This window comes from Leptonychotes weddellii, chromosome 4 (assembly GCF_054177405.1).
Source record: "Leptonychotes weddellii isolate Sample4059 chromosome 4, ASM5417740v2, whole genome shotgun sequence".
NCBI lineage: Eukaryota > Metazoa > Chordata > Mammalia > Carnivora > Phocidae > Leptonychotes > Leptonychotes weddellii.
In genome coordinates, this window is record NC_138372.1 from 137,376,464 (window position 1) to 137,395,716 (window position 19,253).

The following is a 19,253-nucleotide window of genomic DNA, read 5'->3' on the forward strand; positions in this document are numbered from 1 at the left end:
AGTGTGTAATTGATCTACTATGCATATTCTCACTGCTTGAAATTCACTGATCATATAAAAAGAGAAGAATGCACTAGCTTGGTGTTTGATCTTTACCACGTAGATCTAATGTCACAATCAATTGCTTTCAGTGTTTTCTTTGAAATCACATAAAGGTTCATAAGTGCCAAATTTCATAAGAATCACATGATAAGGTCAAGAAATACAAATTCCAAGGCACAATTTATATGCCCAGTTCACATATGACAGTAATACTATATAACCATATGTTGAATATAATACACTGTATGTAAATGCTATTCTTGAAAGCAATCCAATCAATAAAACTTAAAATAAATAACACTTTAATAACACATTTCAAATCGACTGAAAGGTGAATAGATGGACTCTATGGCAAGAACATCCCTATAAAATTGACATTCAGAGGCTATTAAAACATAGAGAATAAAACAATCTTGAAACTAAAGAAAAACTGTGAATATTTAGAAGTTTTTTTAAAAGCCTACTACATTGTATGCCAAGATACAGCAGTCGTTTTATTTAAAGAGCTATTTCAATAAAAACTGGATTGCCAAAAAAAAAAAAAAACTGGATTGCCAAGCAGTAAAAAGCAAATTCAGTTTGCATTCACCAATAGCTAAAAAATACTTTTTAAAGAATGTACTATATAAACCAGAAAAAAGTAAAAAATACACAGTAACAGAAAAAGTCAAAACAGAAAAAAGTCAAGATTTAGTTATAATTGGGACTAATAAAAGATTGACCAATTTTTATCATTAAAGAGGGTTATGGGAAAGCTACTGAAGTTAACTTCAAAAGCCTAGCAGTAAAAAGTGATTGTAATGTCAGTAAAACTCTGAAACAGATCAAATAGACCCTAAGTAGTACTAATCCACTGCATCTTTGAACATATATTTGCCTTTTTTTAAGCTAAAAAGCTTGCCCTTCTTTCTTTAATTTGTTTCCAACATCCTGTTTAAAAAAAAAAAAAGGAAAAGAAATCCAACTATACAACTATTAACAGCAGCTCAGAGTACAGAAACTTTACCTTCATTCAAAGATAATACGAGTTAAGATTTGAAATGTCGTTTCCTTTTTGGCCTGGCTCTGGAAAGCATGGTTTCATCATTCCAATGTAGAGAGAGAGCTTCTCTCTGTCCATGTGAGTACTTGTGTGACAAGGATATGTACAAACAGATGAATCAATGGAGGTTACAGAAGTGAATTTAACCATTTTTTCTTATTGTCAGCTAAAGCTCTTACACCAAAATGAGATGTTTGTGATGTGTGTGACATTTTTAATTTCAATTTTGTCACTTCAGATCCCGGGAAGACTCTGCCTGAAGCCCTTGATTACTGCACAGTTTGGCTGCAGACAGTGCCTGGAGATATAGACAGCAAAAGTGGTATTCCACCCTCCCTGGTAACGCTACAAATTAAAGACTTTCTTAATGGACCAGGTAAGAAAGTCATAATTCAAATGTGTATACATTTTTTTCATGTGAGTATATTAACATGTACTTAGGGTCTGTTAGTAATTGTGACATTCCTTGCAAAAAATGAATAGTTCGTTTTCCAGAAGTGTATTCTTCTCAGGCTGCCCATTCTAGAGATTAAAAGGCAAATATTAATATGCATTAAAAATTACCTTTGGTCTAGGGCGCCGGGGGGGTTCAGTTGGTTAAGCGTCTGCCTTCGGCTCAGATCATGATCTCGGGGTCCTGGGATCAAGCCCCAAGTCAGGCTCCCTGCTCAGCGGGGAGTCTGCTTCTCCCTCTCCCTCTGGCCCTCCCCAACTCGTGCTCTTTCTCTCTCAAATTAATAAATAAAATCTTTAGAAAAAAATTACCTTTGGTCTGACAAAAAAGTAGTTATCAATTAAAGAATATTGACTGTAAGCCAAAGACCCAAGACTTTATTTCTACCTTTTCTGCTAACTGTGTGACCTTAGGCAGTTGATCTAATCTCCTATGCCTCAGTCTCCTTACTGTAAACAAAAAGAATAAAATAGGTAGGTGGTTGGATGGATGGATGAGATACACGATATATCTACATAAGATAATAGACATGGGTATATTCAATTGGATAAGTATACTTATTTCAAATACTTAACAGTGTGCTTGAGAAATTAACACTCAGTTTTAGATAGATAGATACGGTTATCAAAATGTATTGAGTGCTTATCAGTACCAGGTATTAAGTGCTTTACATACTCATATAGACCCAAGGAGGAGGCACTATAATTATGCCTGTTTTATGAATTAGAAAGTTAAGACTTAAAACTGTGAAGGAATGGCAGTGGAGCCATTCAAACCCAGGTCTTATGACTCCAAAGACCTAGATCACTTCTGTACTGCACTAATTTTAGCACAGCCATAGATTTCTCCTCTCTTCTCCTTCTCCTCTTCTTTCTTTTGCCTGCTCTATTTCTTCTACCAGGTTTTATGACTCCAAAGACCTAGATCACTTCTGTACTGCACTAATTTTAGCACAGCCATAGATTTCTCCTCTCTTCTCCTTCTCCTCTTCTTTCTTTTGCCTGCTCTGTTTCTTCTCCCTTCATGTCCTGTTCCTCCTCCTCTTCTTTTTATTATTCTTCCTTCACTTCAATGAGATCTTAACTATTTAATAAAAATTACTGCATTTTCATTTATATTTACAGTGCTTCAAAACGTATTAGTCATCAAAAAATATTAGTTTCTTCATTAAGAATTTAAAACAATGGTGTTAAACTGTCTTGAGATCTCTAGCAATACTCTGCAACGTGTGAATTTTGATGAGTGAAAAATATCCCTGCATGGACCTGGTTCAGTGTGTGTCATGGCAGACCAATGCACTCATGAGCCGTGGCCACAGATTGAAGGCCACTTGTCATCATGTCTGGAGTAAAGAGAGCCTAAAGCCACCTACACTGCCCCTTTCCCTGGGGCCCTGTTCTTCCCGGTGCTGGGATTTAAAAGGTATAGAAGTATGAAGAACTATTTCTAATCATTATAAGTATCTAGACATGGTTTTAAAGACTCAAAGGAAAGCAAGAAGCTAATGATGAAAGCTAAGAGAGTCATTAAAGTTGGAAGAAGTCTTTGGGGTGAGGTAATGGATAGATTGAGAGTAATGTGAGTCTAGTACTTGGCTAGTGAGTGTGAAATACCATATTTCATTGAATCCAAGCCATCATCAATTGTAGGAAAAAACATTTTATGTACCAAGAAAAAAGAAAAAATATCTGCTATTTAAACTATGATACAGTGCTTTCTTATTATATCCATTTCAAGGCACTTCCTGACTTCAGAGTTGTTCACATGTAAAAGACTGAACATGTGAGAATGGGTGAAATTGTGTAAGAACATATGATTAGTTCATGAAGAAGTGAGAAAGAAACTTGGGTTTCCCTCTTCTCTTTTTTAGTTTCAGATTTTTTTTGTTTTTAGGCACAGTCTTTCACTCACTTTGGCTAGAAAGTTCCCTTCTAGTTTATATTTGGTTGATTTGTTAAAGAATGGGATCTACAAATCCATAATTATGTATATTTTCATGGCAACCAAAGAAATTACATTTCAGGAGAAATGTCAATGAATGAATGAAAAATTATGTTTATAATTCTAGCATTTAATGTGACTATTAGAGATGTGATTTTTTTTAAATAGTTATACTTTTGTGTTTCTTACACTTCTTTAAGTTAGAAATTACGTATATGCCATTCCTTATTTAATGTTTATTCAATAAGAGTGATAATCTATCTGGAGATTCAACTTTTGAACAAATGGATTGAAAGTGTTATTTTATAGTAGCGCTTCTCAGACTTGAGTGTGCATTTGAAGCATCTCTGGTAAGCTTGTTAAAATGCAAATAGTTTAATAGTTCTAGAAGGTGGGAATGAAATTCTACATTTCTAACAAGCTCCCAGGTAAAGTGGGATTGGTGCTGGAGACTACACTTTTGTAAAAAGCTTTTATATGATTCATGAATGAATGAATACAGATACACACACACACACACACACACACACGGCTATTGAGGACCAAACTGCAGATATTTTGGGGCACAGGAGAGGGGAATGATAGAAAGAATGATAAGTGGTTTTTTAAATTGTACTTTTATTATGAAAAATCAAATACAGTGTCTAATTAATGGTTTAAGTTCTTCAAAGTCTAAAACATTTTAACCAAGAGTAGTTTTCTTTCATAAAGTATTTGAGGGAAGATTAGTTTGAATGGTATATCAGTTGTGTGGGATTCCACTACATACTAACCTAACATCTTTGAACTGCTCCAGAATTTACTATCTTAGACAAAAATTTCCTTACTGTAAATAATTTGTCATGTAAAGTATATAAGATGTTAGTCCATAGACTAATCATATTCTCTTACTACACAGCCAAATTGCCACTCTATATTAATTTAGAGATCAATAGAAATACAGGACACATAAAGTACTTCTTACCATAGAGTGTCTTATTTTATAGATTTTTGGTAACTCAAGAAAATTATCTTGTTTCCAGATTTTAGAAAATGGCGTACTAAGAGGAATATTATTTATGCTGAGACAAGGGAAACAAGCTTCAGCTTTATAATATTCCCCAATGTCATTCCCTTCCTTTAAAAAAATAGTCTTTTGTATGTGGTGTTACCATTAAGAATCTTTTGCTAACATTAGTTTTTTAATCTAGATGCACTTCCTATTTAAGTATCATTCCCAGAGTTTTATGCTACAGCTCTAAAATGGTATACTTTTATTCTTTTCTTGCTCCTGAATTAACATTTCAGCAGCAATAAAAGTTACGACCCTGAAGAATACAGAAAATACTGATTATAACTACCTAACCTTAAGTTTTCTTCTTAAGGTGAAAACTTAACAGCTTTTGAATTCAGCCTTACGGATTTATTTTGCAGGGATTATTTATCTAAACAATGTGATACAAATGCTGCTCTTTAGCCCTTGTTTTTGGAAAAATAATTCAAAAGTTCTTGAGTATTCCCTTATTTCCTCTGTTCACTTAATAGTACCTCAGAGCAAATGGTAGGTCCCAACTTCCACATCAGAAAAGCCCTTCAAAGCTCTCTCACCCCCATCTCCTTCCTTCAGAGGCAACAGTTGTACCCATTAGCAAGGTCAGTGGCTTGGAGAAACCTGGAAAGCAGCAGCTACCAGAAACCCACTAGAATAATATCTCCAGCAGGTGATAGATTAGTTGGAACAAATTGGAACCATTGCAGTTCAGCAATCCTGGTTTCTTTCAAGCTGTTTTTAAAATGTCGTCATTTTAATACACAATCTAAGCCCTGCGGAACAGTCCACAGCAGGTTAATTTGAATCATATGATGTGTCACTGCCCTCAGCTGACATGAGCTCTATTCCATGTGTGAAGCCATAATAAATCCATTCCCAACCGAGGAGAATTCCCCGTGAGAAGGTGAACTAATCCAGGCCTCACACTGGCATGCTAGCCCTCCATAATTGAAAGCAGGGCCACCTGTTCCAGCACAGTTAGCCTATAGAGAAAAAATTAGCATTTGATCAGATACTTCTTATATTGAAAAATCATTCATAGTTCTCGCAAATTCAAATTCAGCTGTGAACTGCTTGGTATGACATCATACAGAAACGTAGGAATGTGCCCACTTGATCCCAGTTTAAAAGTTTTGTTAGCCATAGGATTCCTTAACTTTGAAATGAGAAAAGATTTTTTTTTAATTTAATGAGAGCTGACACGTGAGAAGAAGAACTGGGAAGGGTGCATATTTTTCTAATTAACTCAGGGTCATTTGTAAAAACATTTGAGCTCCCTGGTATTTTTTTCATTGTTCCTTTGCAGACATATTTTTGAACACTGTCACTGTAATGACATTTAATGAAATGACATTGAAATGACGACAAAGAAAAATCTGTGCCAAATTGGGAGAACATTACCACATCATTTATGTTTTGTAATAAATTAATTAGCATACTGCAGTCTTCTTATAATTTAAGTAACGTGGTTGTATCAAACACAGTTATGACTGCAATTTCACATTTATTCTCGTGTACGGTATACCTGGTATCTCTAGATGAAATACATAACCGCTGAATTCTTTTCCTCTGAAAAATCATTTCTTTAGTCTCTCCCTGTTTAACCTGCTCATTAATTTGCCTGTATAGTTTTCATGTCGTTTTAATTTCATTCTGGCTTTGGATGGTGTCAGCTCTGGTTTTATTTAATTTTTGTTTTAAAAATTTGACTTTTAATGGGTTGTAATCCTATTTTGAACACTGTTTTCTTACATTTTACGGATTAACTTACTGTTTTATAGGTTGCAGTGATTTTAATTTTTACTTTTAAAAAATTTCTAAACAGGGGCGCCTGGGTGGCTCAGTTGGTTAAGCGACTGCCTTCGGCTCAGGTCATGATCCTGGAGTCCCGGGATCGAGTCCCGCATCGGGCTCCCTGCTCGGCAGGGAGCCTGCTTCTCCCTCTAACCCTCCCCCCTCTCATGTACTCTCTCTCTCTCTCATTCTCTCTCTCAAATAAATAAATAAAATCTTTAAAAAAAAAATAAAAATAAATAAAAAAAATAAAAAATTTCTAAACATCTTAGTGTAATCCTATTTCCATAAACTTCTTTGATTTGAATGAAAATATATACATATTTTAATATACTTATTAAGTAATATAAAATATTACTTTAAAAAAACTTCTCAGATACAGTAGCACACCATTCAAATAGGTTTATGTAAATAGACAGTAGAGATTTTAAGTTGTTTACCTCCAGATGTGTATTTTTGAAATTTTTTTTAAAGATTTTATTTTTCTTGGTGAATTCTGCTTTTATATTCTTTTATTACTGAATTTATTACTCAGTGGGGATTAATTCAGATATATCTTGAAAGTACTTGTTCAGAGGAACTAAGATATCTAAAAAAGATGACCCAAATAACCTCCTGACATTTTCTGGAGGATGAAGATTAAGTAACAGAATATTTAAACACAAGAAGATTTCAGTGTGAAAGAAAGCATCTTAAGGAGCTCATTTTAATTAATTTCTCTTAATGCTGCCCTGATAGTTAACCCGTTGCCTCTTTTCTCTTTCCAGAAATGGAGCCAAGGCCCATGCCCTCGAGTTCTGTCTCTATCTTAATTCAATTTTACAGCCATACTAGCAGGCTATCTTCTACATTTAAGAAATGTAAACTCGTCAATAAAACTATAAGAACCTTGACTTTTACATTTCCCCAGTTTTATGGGTTCCAATTTGCAGTGTCAGCATTATATTATCATAGTTTATTTTCCCCATGATTTATCAAAATGAAATGGTAAACTTGATGTCAGGGTGTTAAATAGGGCATGGACCAAGAATTTTAAAACCCAGGAAAGTCTTTCATTATTTCAACCCTACTCTTTCAACTCTAACTTGTACCTTTGGAAGAAATGAGAAAAGTGTATGACTTTTAATTAATTTTTTAATAAACTTTTTTCTCTTATTCCTATAACAACCTGGTTTTAATACCAAATTTTTCACTGTAGAACCAGTAAGCCATATTAATTCCTTACCAATACTGTAGAGTGAAGGGACTTTAAGTCTTCTTTGAAAGTCAGGCTGACTGCGATGCCTCCAGGGGACTATACTTGGCTAAGTAATGGGATCTAGAGGGTCACAGAAGCTGGTTGTGGGTGTGGCCAGATGGTAAGAGGCAGTGCAAGGTCTCCTGCCAGGAAGTCAGTGGTATGGCAATTATCTAGATTCCTTATTTCTTCATGTGGTCCAGTTCTGTCAGGATTATTTCTTCTACTGAAGAGAATGGCGGTAATTGGGGGGATATCTTTCTGGGATCATGCAGCCAACTAAGGTGGAAGAAAAAGAGAACATTATTTGGCTTCTCCCTAACTGTAGCCTTGCAACTTTGTGCTTGCATGCCGGTCTTCTTCCCCTACCTCTCCCTCCTGTGCCTTCCCGGGGCCATGGTGTGGGGCCTTCTGTCCCCCTCTCTCTGCAGACAGTAACCTCAGCTGTCTCTTTTATGCTAACAACTCCCAAATGCCTAGCCCTGGTTTTGACTTACCCAACAATGGAACTATTTCTCCATCTGCCTATTAGATGTGTTTAGTTATTTAAAATTCAGTATGTTCACATTAAATTAAACTATTTTTCTCTCCTCTCCTTATTCATTCCTGCCCTTAGTATAGTCTTCAAATTTCTTGACATGTGCTAGTGCTAGCAGTATTATTCCAGTCATGTTTTGTCACAATTTTACTGACACCTTTGATTCATCCTTTTTTCTTTTTAATTCCAAGTCCTCTTCGTTTGTCCTTTGAAATGGTCCTCCATTATGTCTACTACCTCCCTAGTTTAGGTTTATGCCCTAATTACTTCCTCAGTCTGTTTACCTGCAGCCTTCCCTCCAGATTCTCCTTTTCCTCACTCGTCCTCTTGTCCCCTATGCCCTTGTTAAATGAGCTTCCCCTGCCAAACTCCTATGATGTTGACCACCCAGCTCCCTCAGTTCATCTGGTCAAAGTTCTCCTCAGCCCTCAAGGCTCTCTCTAATCTGGTGTCATCTGGCTTAGCTATCACTAAGCAGGTGATCCTAAGTAAGATTACTTTACTTCTTTGAGCCTCAATATTTTCTTCCATAACGTAAGAGAGCTATTTTAAGAGTCCTTTAAGTTCTAAAATGATGGCTGTAATCCTTAACGGAACTCTTCATTTATTTTCATACCACATATTGTGAGCAATTGCAATATGCCCAGTGTTGTTCTAAGCAGTCCCCTCTCTCAAGAAATGCACATTATCTGGTAGAAAAGACAGAATTGTCTACCAGTCTACCAGACTATTTGGCCAAATAGTCAAACAAAGTAATATATAATGATAAACTAATATACGTGTCGTGAAGTTCTGTGGACTCATAAGAGTGGAGATTCAGGGAAGCTTCTCAGAGTAACTGACCCTGCAGCTGATTTGCACAGGATACAGGGGGGTTGACCAAGGACTGCAGAGGGGAGAGTGGATTTCTGGGAGAATATGTGCAAAAGACAGTATGGAGAGTGGTGTCATGTCAGATTACAGGAAATGAAAACAGGGAAGAGTGAGGGAACCAGTGCTATGAGGTGAGGCTATAAAGAGAGGCAGAGACTAGGCCTTGTTGGCCATAATCAAGGATTTTAGGATTTTTATCTTAAGAGTAGTGAGGAACCATTGAAGAGCTGTCAGCAGGACATGTATGTGGTCGGGGAGGGAGGAGGTGTGTGTGTTGATATGGTTATATCTGCATTTTGAAAAGGTAACTCTATTTTCAGGGCAGAGAACACTAAGAGGGGCTAGAGTAGATGGAAGGGAGCAATTAGGAGAATATTGCAGTAGTCCTGGTGAGAGGTAATTATAAGTTGGATGGGGAATGGTGATAAGAAATAGGGAGAAGTGAAAGAATTGGTAGATATTGGGAAGGCAAAATCTATGGTAATAGAGTAGGGAGATAGTGGGTAAGGGAGAAAATTTAAACATGGCTTCTGGGTCTCTGACTGGTTTAACTGGATGGATGGTATTTTGTCCCCACAAACTTCCTATGTTGAAACTCTAATACCCACTATGATGGTATTTGGAGATGGGGCCTTTGGGAGTTAATTAGGTTTAGATGAGGTCATGAGGGTTGGGGCTCCCCCATGATGGGATAGTACACTTACAAGAAGAAACACCAGAGAACTTGCTGTCTCCCCCGCTCTGCCATGTGAGGACACATTGAGGAGGTGGCCATCTGCAAGCTAGAAAGGGAGCCTTTACCAGAAGCTGATAATGCTGGCACCCTAATCTCAGCATTCCAGCCTCTAGAAATGTGGGGAAATAAATTTCTGTCGTTTAAGCCACCAGGCTCTGGTATTTTGTTACGGCAGCCCAAACTAAGACAGGTGGTAATCCTGATTACTGAGATAAAAATACTTGAAGAGAACCACATTGTTTTTGGTTTGGTTTGGTTTTCATTTGTGAGAGTATGGAGAGATAATGAGTTTTGTCTTGGATGTGTTGAGTTTATGGCAGTTACTCATACAGATCTGGAGCTCATGAGACCAAGACAAGTGATAAAGGATCGAATGTTTTAGAATCTTTGGGATACAGATTCTTAAGTCCATCCATGGGCCTGAATGAGAGATTACTCAAGGAAAGAGTAGAGAGGAAATAGAGAAAAGAACCTAAGAGTGCATCTTGAGGAAGTCCAATCAGGATTTTACTGGCCAGGAGGAAATTGTGGGCTAAGAGGAGAATTTGAAAAGTATAATGTCCAAGAAGCCAAATCATTAGCACTTTGAGACACAGAAAGATGAGAAATTGAAAATATCTAGTAGATTTGTAGACTTTGTAACTACAAGTGCTTTCCCCCATCAGGTTAACCTGGATAGGAAATAGTCTAGAATGCATTGAGGTAAACAAGAGGGAAAAAAATAGTAGAAGCAGAGAGTATAAATAACTCCTTTGAGAAATTTGTGAAGAGTAATAATAAAGGGTAGTATATGAAAGAGCATCTGGGATCATGGTTTGGGGATTTTGCTTTTATGATGAACGGACTTGGGTTTTCTCATACTTAAATATTCACAAGAGGAATCCAGTTGAGAGAAGAATTAGGTAAACTAACAAAGAGAAAAGATCAACATGGGTGCTAAGAAAAAGGGAAGAAGAATCCAATACATACTTGAAAGAACCACTTTTAAATTAGAGAAGCAACAGATTCTCTATTTTACCTAACAAATTAAGGAAGGGAAGGAAAGGGGCATATATACAGGTAATTTTTAGTTTGGTAACGAGAAATTGATGGAAATATAATGGCTTTAACTTTCTCCATGAAGCTAGAAGCAAGATCACCTATTGAAGTTGAAGAGGGACAAGAGGGGTTTGATGGTTTGGAGGCAGAATGGCTTGACATCATCTTCCAATGTGACTTTGTCATATGCCATACGCATTCTCATCTTTGTGTCTTTTTTAACTTTTATATCGTGGAAAATTTCAAATATATACAAAAGTATACTCCTTCTTAAGTAACTGTCAGCGTGGGCAGTATTGTTTCTTACCTACCCCTATCCACTTCCTCACCTTCTGTATTATTTCGAAGCAAATCCCCTGCATCATATTATATCATCTGTAATATTTCAGTATTGTGTATCTCTACAATACACGAACTTTTAGAAACGTGAACACAATACTATTATCATACCTAAAGATAATCATTCTTCAGTGTTATCAAATATATAGTGTTCAAATTTCCAGTTATCTCATACATATCATGTGTGTGGAGGGGGGGAGGGGAAAAATGTACATGGATGGTGGGTATTTGTGTGCATGTATATTTCTTGGGTGGTGGTGGTTGTTTTTTTTTTTAACCAGAAGCCATATATGTTCTGCACATGACTATTGGTTATTTCTTTCTAGTTTCTTTTAATCATTAGGTTTTCTCCTCTATCATTTTTCATCTCTTGTCATTTATATATTGAAGAAGCCAGATCATTTATCTTGTAGAGTTTACCACAGTTTGGATTTTTTTTTTTTAAAGATTGTATTTAGTTATTTAGTTGAGAGAGACTGAGCGAGCAGGGAGAGGGGTAGAGGGAGAGGGACAGAGAATCCCAAGAAGACTCCATGCTGAGCGCAGAACCCCACGCAGGGCTCCATCTCACGACCCTGAGATCATGACCTGAGACAAAATCAAGAGTCAGACCCTTATCCGACTGAGCCACCCAGGAGCCCCTATCACAGTTTGGATTTTGTCTGTTCCCGTCTTCTGTATTTGCTACATATAAATTGGTAGTTGGTTTAACCTATTCAGGTTTGCTAATTACTGTTTTTTTAGCAAGACTGTTCTGTAAAAGGGTTTGTGTCGTTCCATCAAAAGCCACATAATATCTGATGGTCTCTTTTTGTGATGTTAAAAGCCATTGATGCTGAATGCCTGAATTCATTGGAGGTTACAAACAGTAATATTTTCATGCTAACACTCCTTTTCCATGTATTAACTAAAATACTTCTATAAAAAGGAACATTCCCTCATCTACTACTTGTTTACTCAATAGCATTGCTCATCTAAGGAAGGTAGGATAAAAACTGAATTCTATTCCTTTATTTAAAATTAGTTTTTTAAAATGAGTTGATTTTCTAGATGGGAGGAATTTTTTTTACAATGTATGCATATATCAAATCATCACAATGTATACTTTAAATATCTTAAAATTTCATTTGTTGTTTGTATCTTAATAAAGCTGGGGGGGCGGATGAATCATGTTTCTAGCATATTCCAATAGTGGCCAATTAGTTGTTGCTTGGTATTATTCTTAAGTCATTATTTTTAATGCTACTCAAGTTATCTCATCCATTGGAAGTGGGAACCTCTAGAAATTGGATTCTTCATGTTTTTAATCTTCCCTCACTATGAGATCCTTGTTCCCTTATCTCAAAGCAAAATTTGGCTGTTCCCAAAAAGTAGCTCTGCTGTCTCCAACCAAAGATGAGTACAAGCCATCACTGGGAAAAGCAAAAAAGAAAAAGAAAGAGCATGACATCAAAAGAGCTGCCAAAATTATTAGAGCAGTAGAATGTGCTTAGCCCTTTTTGATGACTATTTAGAGAGAGAGAAGTTCGTTTAGGTAAGTTCAGTTTAATACACTCATTTTAGAAAACCAGTACAGTTACCCTATAATGAGAGCATTTATGTTGTGATTGGCGGCGGGGGAGGGGGGGGGCGGGCAGGGTGTACAATGTAGTCAAAAAAGTCAATGCCTGATCATAAGAGTATGTGTATGAGAATAATGCTGGTAGTGATAATGCCCACATCCCAGCTGTAAGCACCATGAGCTGCTGCTGGCTGATCCAGGCAAGAACATGTGTCACCCCATGTCGCTGAGCCTCCTCAACAGCACGTGGGACAGCTTATTCCCACTTCCTCTTGGTCTACAGTTGTTAATTGGAGCACTCACATCTGCCACTGCTGAGATCTTTACACTTCACACCTTCAATAAAAACACATTGGTCTCATTGTCATGGGCAACTTTCCAGTTTTCTAGTTCTCACACCTGTGAATACTCAGTCTCCACTATCCATTATCATCAGGAGTATATTTACTTGGACACTGTCACAAAAATCTGAATTTGCATTGCTGAATAAGAAAAAAATGTTCTATGACCTAATAATAAAAAAATATTTTTATTAGAGATACTATAATTCATAAAGTCAAGCTTGATTACAGATTTGTTCTGTGTTTTGCATTTACCTCTCTAAAATGGGGGGCGGGGGGTAGGAAGCACCATCATTCCTGAGCGTATACATAGCCACCACCACGTATGCACTGACTGTTCACTGAGCAAGCCTTGCTTGTCTTAAAGAAAAAAAAAAAAGTGTCTTTTACAAATAAAATTCCAAAGGAAGAAACACTTAACAGAGAAGTTTTCTTTCGTAGATGTTATGATTTGGGTATAACAAGCCATATTGAATCCATTGGGTTTTTGGTAATAGATTTCAAAATACATCATAAATGTAAGTAATATGATGACTAATGGGTCAAGTAAAGTTGGAACATTTTAAATGAGAAAATAGCTGGAACAGTTTTCAGGAGACTTTTCCAGTTGATGTTTGGTCCCCCACAAGGTGTGTATTAACATAAACTTAGGGGAATCACCTCTGGGGCTTGAATTCGCTCTCTGATTTCATTACTACAATATGATTCTTTTCATTTCACTATTAAGTCACCTCCTAAGGTGATGGAGCATAAAATAAGTGTAATTTATTTGTATTTGTCTAATCTCATTTTAACTCAATAGTCATCTCATCATTCTGTTTCCTGGTAGCTGTTCAAAAAGTTTTGAAGGGTAATTAGAATATGATAATGGACAGGCATGGGTTTACTTGGTAACTTAAAGATACAGAATGTGTTCTGGGGATGGTGAGAAATTATATGTGGCAAAAAAATAGATGACTCAGCTGCGAGATTCTCTATTACTGCATATTCTTAAAACCTAAACTTTAATCCATTTATTAAAATTTGATGAGGAGGGGCGCCTGGGTGGCTCAGCCGTTAAGCATCTGCCTTCAGCTCAGGTCATGATCCCAGGACCCTGGGATCGAGCCCTTCATCGGGCTCCCTGCTCGGCGGGAAGCCTGCTTCTCTCTCTCACACTCCCCCTGCTAGTGTTCCCTCTCTCGCTATCTCTCTCTGTCAAATAAATAAATGAAATCTTTAAAAAATAAAAAAAATAAAATTTGATGAGGATATGAAAAAATTCTAAACCTTTTAAAACAGTCTGATAGTAATTGGAATAAAATCCACATTGACAACTTATGCCTGGTTCCTTATCCAGGTATATTTCCAGTTCCTATAAAACATTATTCTATATAGCTCCCACTGTGTCTCTGTTGAAGGAAACTTTTCTAGTCCATTTTTATTACTGTTTTCATCTTAATAATGAAATTACTGTTTTTCATCAGTTTTAAGTATAAATACCAGAAAATACATTGCTTAATTTTTAGTTTTATTTTTTTCTGTTTAAAAGCGCCAGACTCTTTTGTTGCATAATTTTTCACATTTGTAAAAATAATCTTCCTGTCACTATGAAACTGAAAGTATTTACAGTAAAGGCATTTTTTTTCTACCCACAAAAGGTGACTGCTCATTCAAGGATGTGAAAGTTTTAAAGGCAGTGGTGGGTAATAAATGTAACAGTACAGATTTGTTACACTTTCAGATGTGACAATAACTTCATGATTTTAGTTGAAGGATTCATACGTCTTGGTGGACTTTACCCAACCGTAACGGGTACTATTTCATTTGTGGTGCTTTTCGTTCTGGTGCATGCTTCCTGTCTCTTGGTGGAGCTGGTACTTTTGAAAGGAATACCTGGTTTTACAGAATAGCCTCATTTCAGCTCTGCTTTTGGGGCTCTTGGCTTTTTGGCACTCTCCAGCTTGCCCAAATGGGACTGCCCAGCCCCTGTGTTTACACATGGAGCCAGCTCTAGGGGGGCAGGGATGAGGGACTGGGACTGTGTGTGCCACTGGAGGGCACCGTGCACAGATGTTGCACTGTATGCAAACAAACATACAAAAAAAATTTTAAGGTAGATTATTTAAATGTTTTAAATCTCGATTTTTTCTTTTTTTTTATTGTTATGTTAATCACCATACATTACATCATTAGTTTCTGATGTAGTGTTCCATGATTCTTTGTTTTCATATAACACCCAGTGCTCCATGCAGAACGTGCCTTCCTTAATACCCATCACCAGGCTAACCCATCCTCCCACCCCCCTCCCCTCTAGAACCCTCAGTTTGTTTCTCAGAGTCCATAGTCTGTCATGGTTCGTCTACCCCTCCAATTTTCACCCCTTCCATTCTTACCCTCCTGCTATCTTCTTTTTTTTTTTTTTAACATATAATGTATTATTTGTTTCAGAGGTACAGATCTGTGATTCAACAGTCCTGCACAATTCACAGCGCTCACCATAGCACATACCCTCCCCAATGTCTATCACCCAGCCACCCAATCCCTCCCACCGCGCACCCCTCTAGCAACCTCAGTTTGTTTCTTGAGATTAAGAATTCGTCATATCAGTGAGACCATATGATACATGTCTTTCTCTGATTGACTTATTTCACTCAGCATAATACCCTCTGGTTCCATCCACGTCGCTGCAATGGCAAGATATCATTCCTTTTGATGGCTGCATAATATTCCATTGTATATATCTACCACATCTTCTTTATCCATTCATTTGTCAATGGACATCTTGGCTCTTTCCATAGTTTGGCTATTGTGGACATTGCTGCTATAAACATGGGGGTACACATACCCCTTCAGGTCACTACATTTGTATCTTTGGGGTAAATACCCAGTAGTGCAATTGCTGGATCATAGGGTAGCTCTATTTTCAACTTTTTGAGGAACCTCCATACTGTTTTCCAGAGTGGCTGCACCAGCTTGCATTCCCACCAACAGTGTAGGAGGGTTCCCCTTTCTCCGCATCCTTGCCAACTTCTGTCGTTTCCTGACTTGTTACTTTTAGCCATTCTGACTGGTGTGAGGTGATATCTCCTTGAGGTTTTGATTTGGATTTCCCTGATGCTGAGTGATGTTGAGCACTTTTCATGTGTCTGTTGGCCATTTGGATGTCTTCTTTGGCAAAATGTCTGTTCATATCTTCTGCCCATTTCTTGATTGGATCATTTCGATTTGTTTCTTATAAAAAGTTAACAACAGCTGTCTTGTGCTATGCATATATAGTTCTACTAGAGTTTTGAACTTTATGAAAACTTTCATCAGCTGCTGTTCAGTGATTGAGAGATTGTACTCCTAGGTTTAAGATCACCCAAAGAATGAGGTTTTGATGTATACATCACAGTTTTGACATGATCCCATAGGAAAGATAAATCAAGTGACCAAAGTGTCCAAAGAAGCAGCCCTCCTTGACCAATCCACTGTTCTGAGAAAGAGTTGTTTAGAAACCAACACCACAAAAATTGACATTAAAAATTCACACTTCAAATTCATGAAACAAAAGAAATATATAAGAAATTTAAATAATTAAGCTTTCAAAATATTTTTAAAGTCTGTAGCATTTATGCTTCTGAAGTTCTTAAAGTTTGAAATCACACTGACATTCTTGGGACAAACTGTATGAGAGAGGGAGATCCAAGGTACTACTTCAGAATGTCTTTTTCCTAAAATTTGTTGAGTCCTGATCAATTGTTATGTATAAACTAGTGACCTCACAGAGATTCATGAATTTTAAAGATAGACAAGACAGGCAACTGTAATTAATTATGTACTTGCCATCTCCATTTTCAAGCCATTAGACTTGTATGGAATATGTATTATGGGCTCTCCTCAGTGTTGCTTTGGGAAATGGATCTTTCTGATTTCAGACTATTCAAAGCAGTTATATTTGATAAAATAAGGTCAGTGTGACTCAAATAGATTCATAGTTGAAATTCACCAATATGATTAGATTTTAGTACATTTCCTTTTTAGAATTATCAGCATTTCAACTCTACTGACAAAAAGAAACCTTCTTTTAAAATGTATTTTGTAATACAAGCCAGGTCCTTTGAAAGAATATATTCTCTCTTGTGAATTAACCTATTTTAGATAGCACCAAACTGACCTGTGCTTTTTTGAGTTTTACCAGCTTAACTGACTCTAGGCTAGCTGTTAAAGCCTCTAACTTTAATATGCCTCATTCGGTGTTAGTAAGATCAGGAAGTGTCCTGTGGCTTCCCTAACATTTAGGAATAGCATTCCATCTTTTTCACCTTCTACAGAAGGGCCATAACAGCGTTCTACTACCTTGTTGGAGGGGCCATGGAGAGTGGAAAGCAAACCTCAAAAACTAACCTAGTACACATTTGGTTAACACATGACCTAAAGTGGGCTTCCCCTACATATAAGAGCCATGGACATATTCAAGCTGTTGGCCTTTTGAGGAACACATGTGAGACTAAAAACTAATGAAGTGGAAGGAAAACACTATTCTGGGGGTGCCTGGGTGGCTCAGTCATTAAGCATCTGTCTTCAGCTCAGGTCATGATCCCAGGGTCCTGGGATCGAGCCCCGCATTGGACTCCCTGCTCAGCGGGGAGTCTGCTTCTCCCTCTCCCACTCCCCTGCTTGTGTTCCCTCTCTCACTGTGTCTCTCTCTGTCAAATAAATAAATAAGATCTTTAAAAACAATTTAAAAAACTACTCTATCATGCATATGACAAAGTCACATTGTTTTTTATTTTTTAAATTAATATGCAATGAAATCCTTTTTTGGTGTACAGTTCTGTGAATTTTAATTCATATATAGATATACTAACTACTACCACAATCAAAATATTGAACAGATCTATTATCCAAAAAAACCTCTCATGGTTTTTCTTCGTAATCATACCCTCCCTGAAGCTCTAAACTGATGATAGCTACTGCTGTCCATCACTTTAAGGGGTTTTGTTTATTTTGCCTTTTTGAGAATGTCATACAGATGGAATCCCATAGCGTGTAACCTTTTCAGACTGGCTTCTTTCGTTTACATCCTGCCTTTGAGACTCACCCAAGGTGTTGCATGCATCAGTAGTATATTCCTTTTTATTGCTGAGTAGTATTCCATTATGTGGATGTACCACAGTTTAACAGTTCATCCATTGAAGGCCATCTAAATTGTCCTCCAGTTTTGTGATTATGAATAGACCTACATCAAACATTTGTGTATAAGTTGTGTTAACCTAAGTTTTCATTCCTTTATGATAAATGCCTAGGTGTGGGATTGGTGAGTTATATAAATCATATATGAAACTGCTAAAATGTTTTCTGGAGTGGATGTATCATTTGGCATTCCCACCAGCAATGCCTGAGAATCCCACTAGCTCCAGCTTCTCTACAGCACTTTATATTGTCTGTATTTTTTAGTTTAGTCATTCTAATAGATGTCTCATTGTCATTTTAATTTATACTTTTCTAATGACTAATGATGTTGGACATCTTTGTATGTGCTTATATGCCATGAATATATCCTCTTTGGTGAAGTGTCTATTCAGGTCTTTTGCCCATTGTAAAATTAGGCTGTTTGTTCCTTATTACCGAATTTTGAAAGATCTTTATTCTGGCTGCAGATCTTTTGTCAGATAAGCAGTTTGCTAATATTTTCTCCCAGTACATAGCTTGTTCTTTTCATTCTCTTAATACTACTTTTTACAGAGCAAAAGTTTTTAGTTATGAAGTCCAATTTATAAATTTTTTTAATTGAATCTTGGTTTTTTAGTACTATGTAGAAGAACCCTGCCTAACTCCAGGACTTGAAGATTTTCTCCTCTGTTTATATCTAAAGTGTTGTAATTTTACATTTTGCATTTAGATCCATGATCTCTGATCCATTCTGAGTTAATTTTATGTAAAGTATAAAGTTGGGTTCAGGCACTTTTTCTTTTCTTTTTTTTTTTTTTTTTTAGCATGTGGATGTCCAACACCATTTGTTAGTAAAACTATCTTTTCTTCATTGAATTGCCTTTGCACCTTTTCCAAAAATCATTTGACAGTTTTTGTTTGGATTATACTTCTGTACTCTCTGTTTTGTTCCACTGACATATGTGTGTATCCCTTCTCCAAGACTATACTGTCTTTTTTTTTTAATTTTTTTATTGTTATGTTAATCCCCATACATTACATCATTAGTTTTAGATGTAGTGTTCCATGATTCATTGTTTGTGCATAACACCCAGTGCTACATGCAGAACATGCCCCCCTCAATACCCATCACCAGGCTAACCCATCCTCCC

General features: G+C 36.7%; 1 protein-coding gene across 1 annotated transcript in view; it reads left to right on the forward strand.

Annotated features, from left to right (window-relative positions):
* VPS13B (vacuolar protein sorting 13 homolog B) overlaps positions 1-19,253 on the forward strand; it is a 743,427-nt gene that overhangs the window by 550,934 nt on the left and 173,240 nt on the right. The window contains exon 34 of the mRNA XM_081817134.1: positions 1,323-1,460. Coding sequence (XP_081673260.1) covers positions 1,323-1,460 — 138 coding nt within the window. The remainder of the gene's footprint in view (positions 1-1,322; positions 1,461-19,253) is intronic.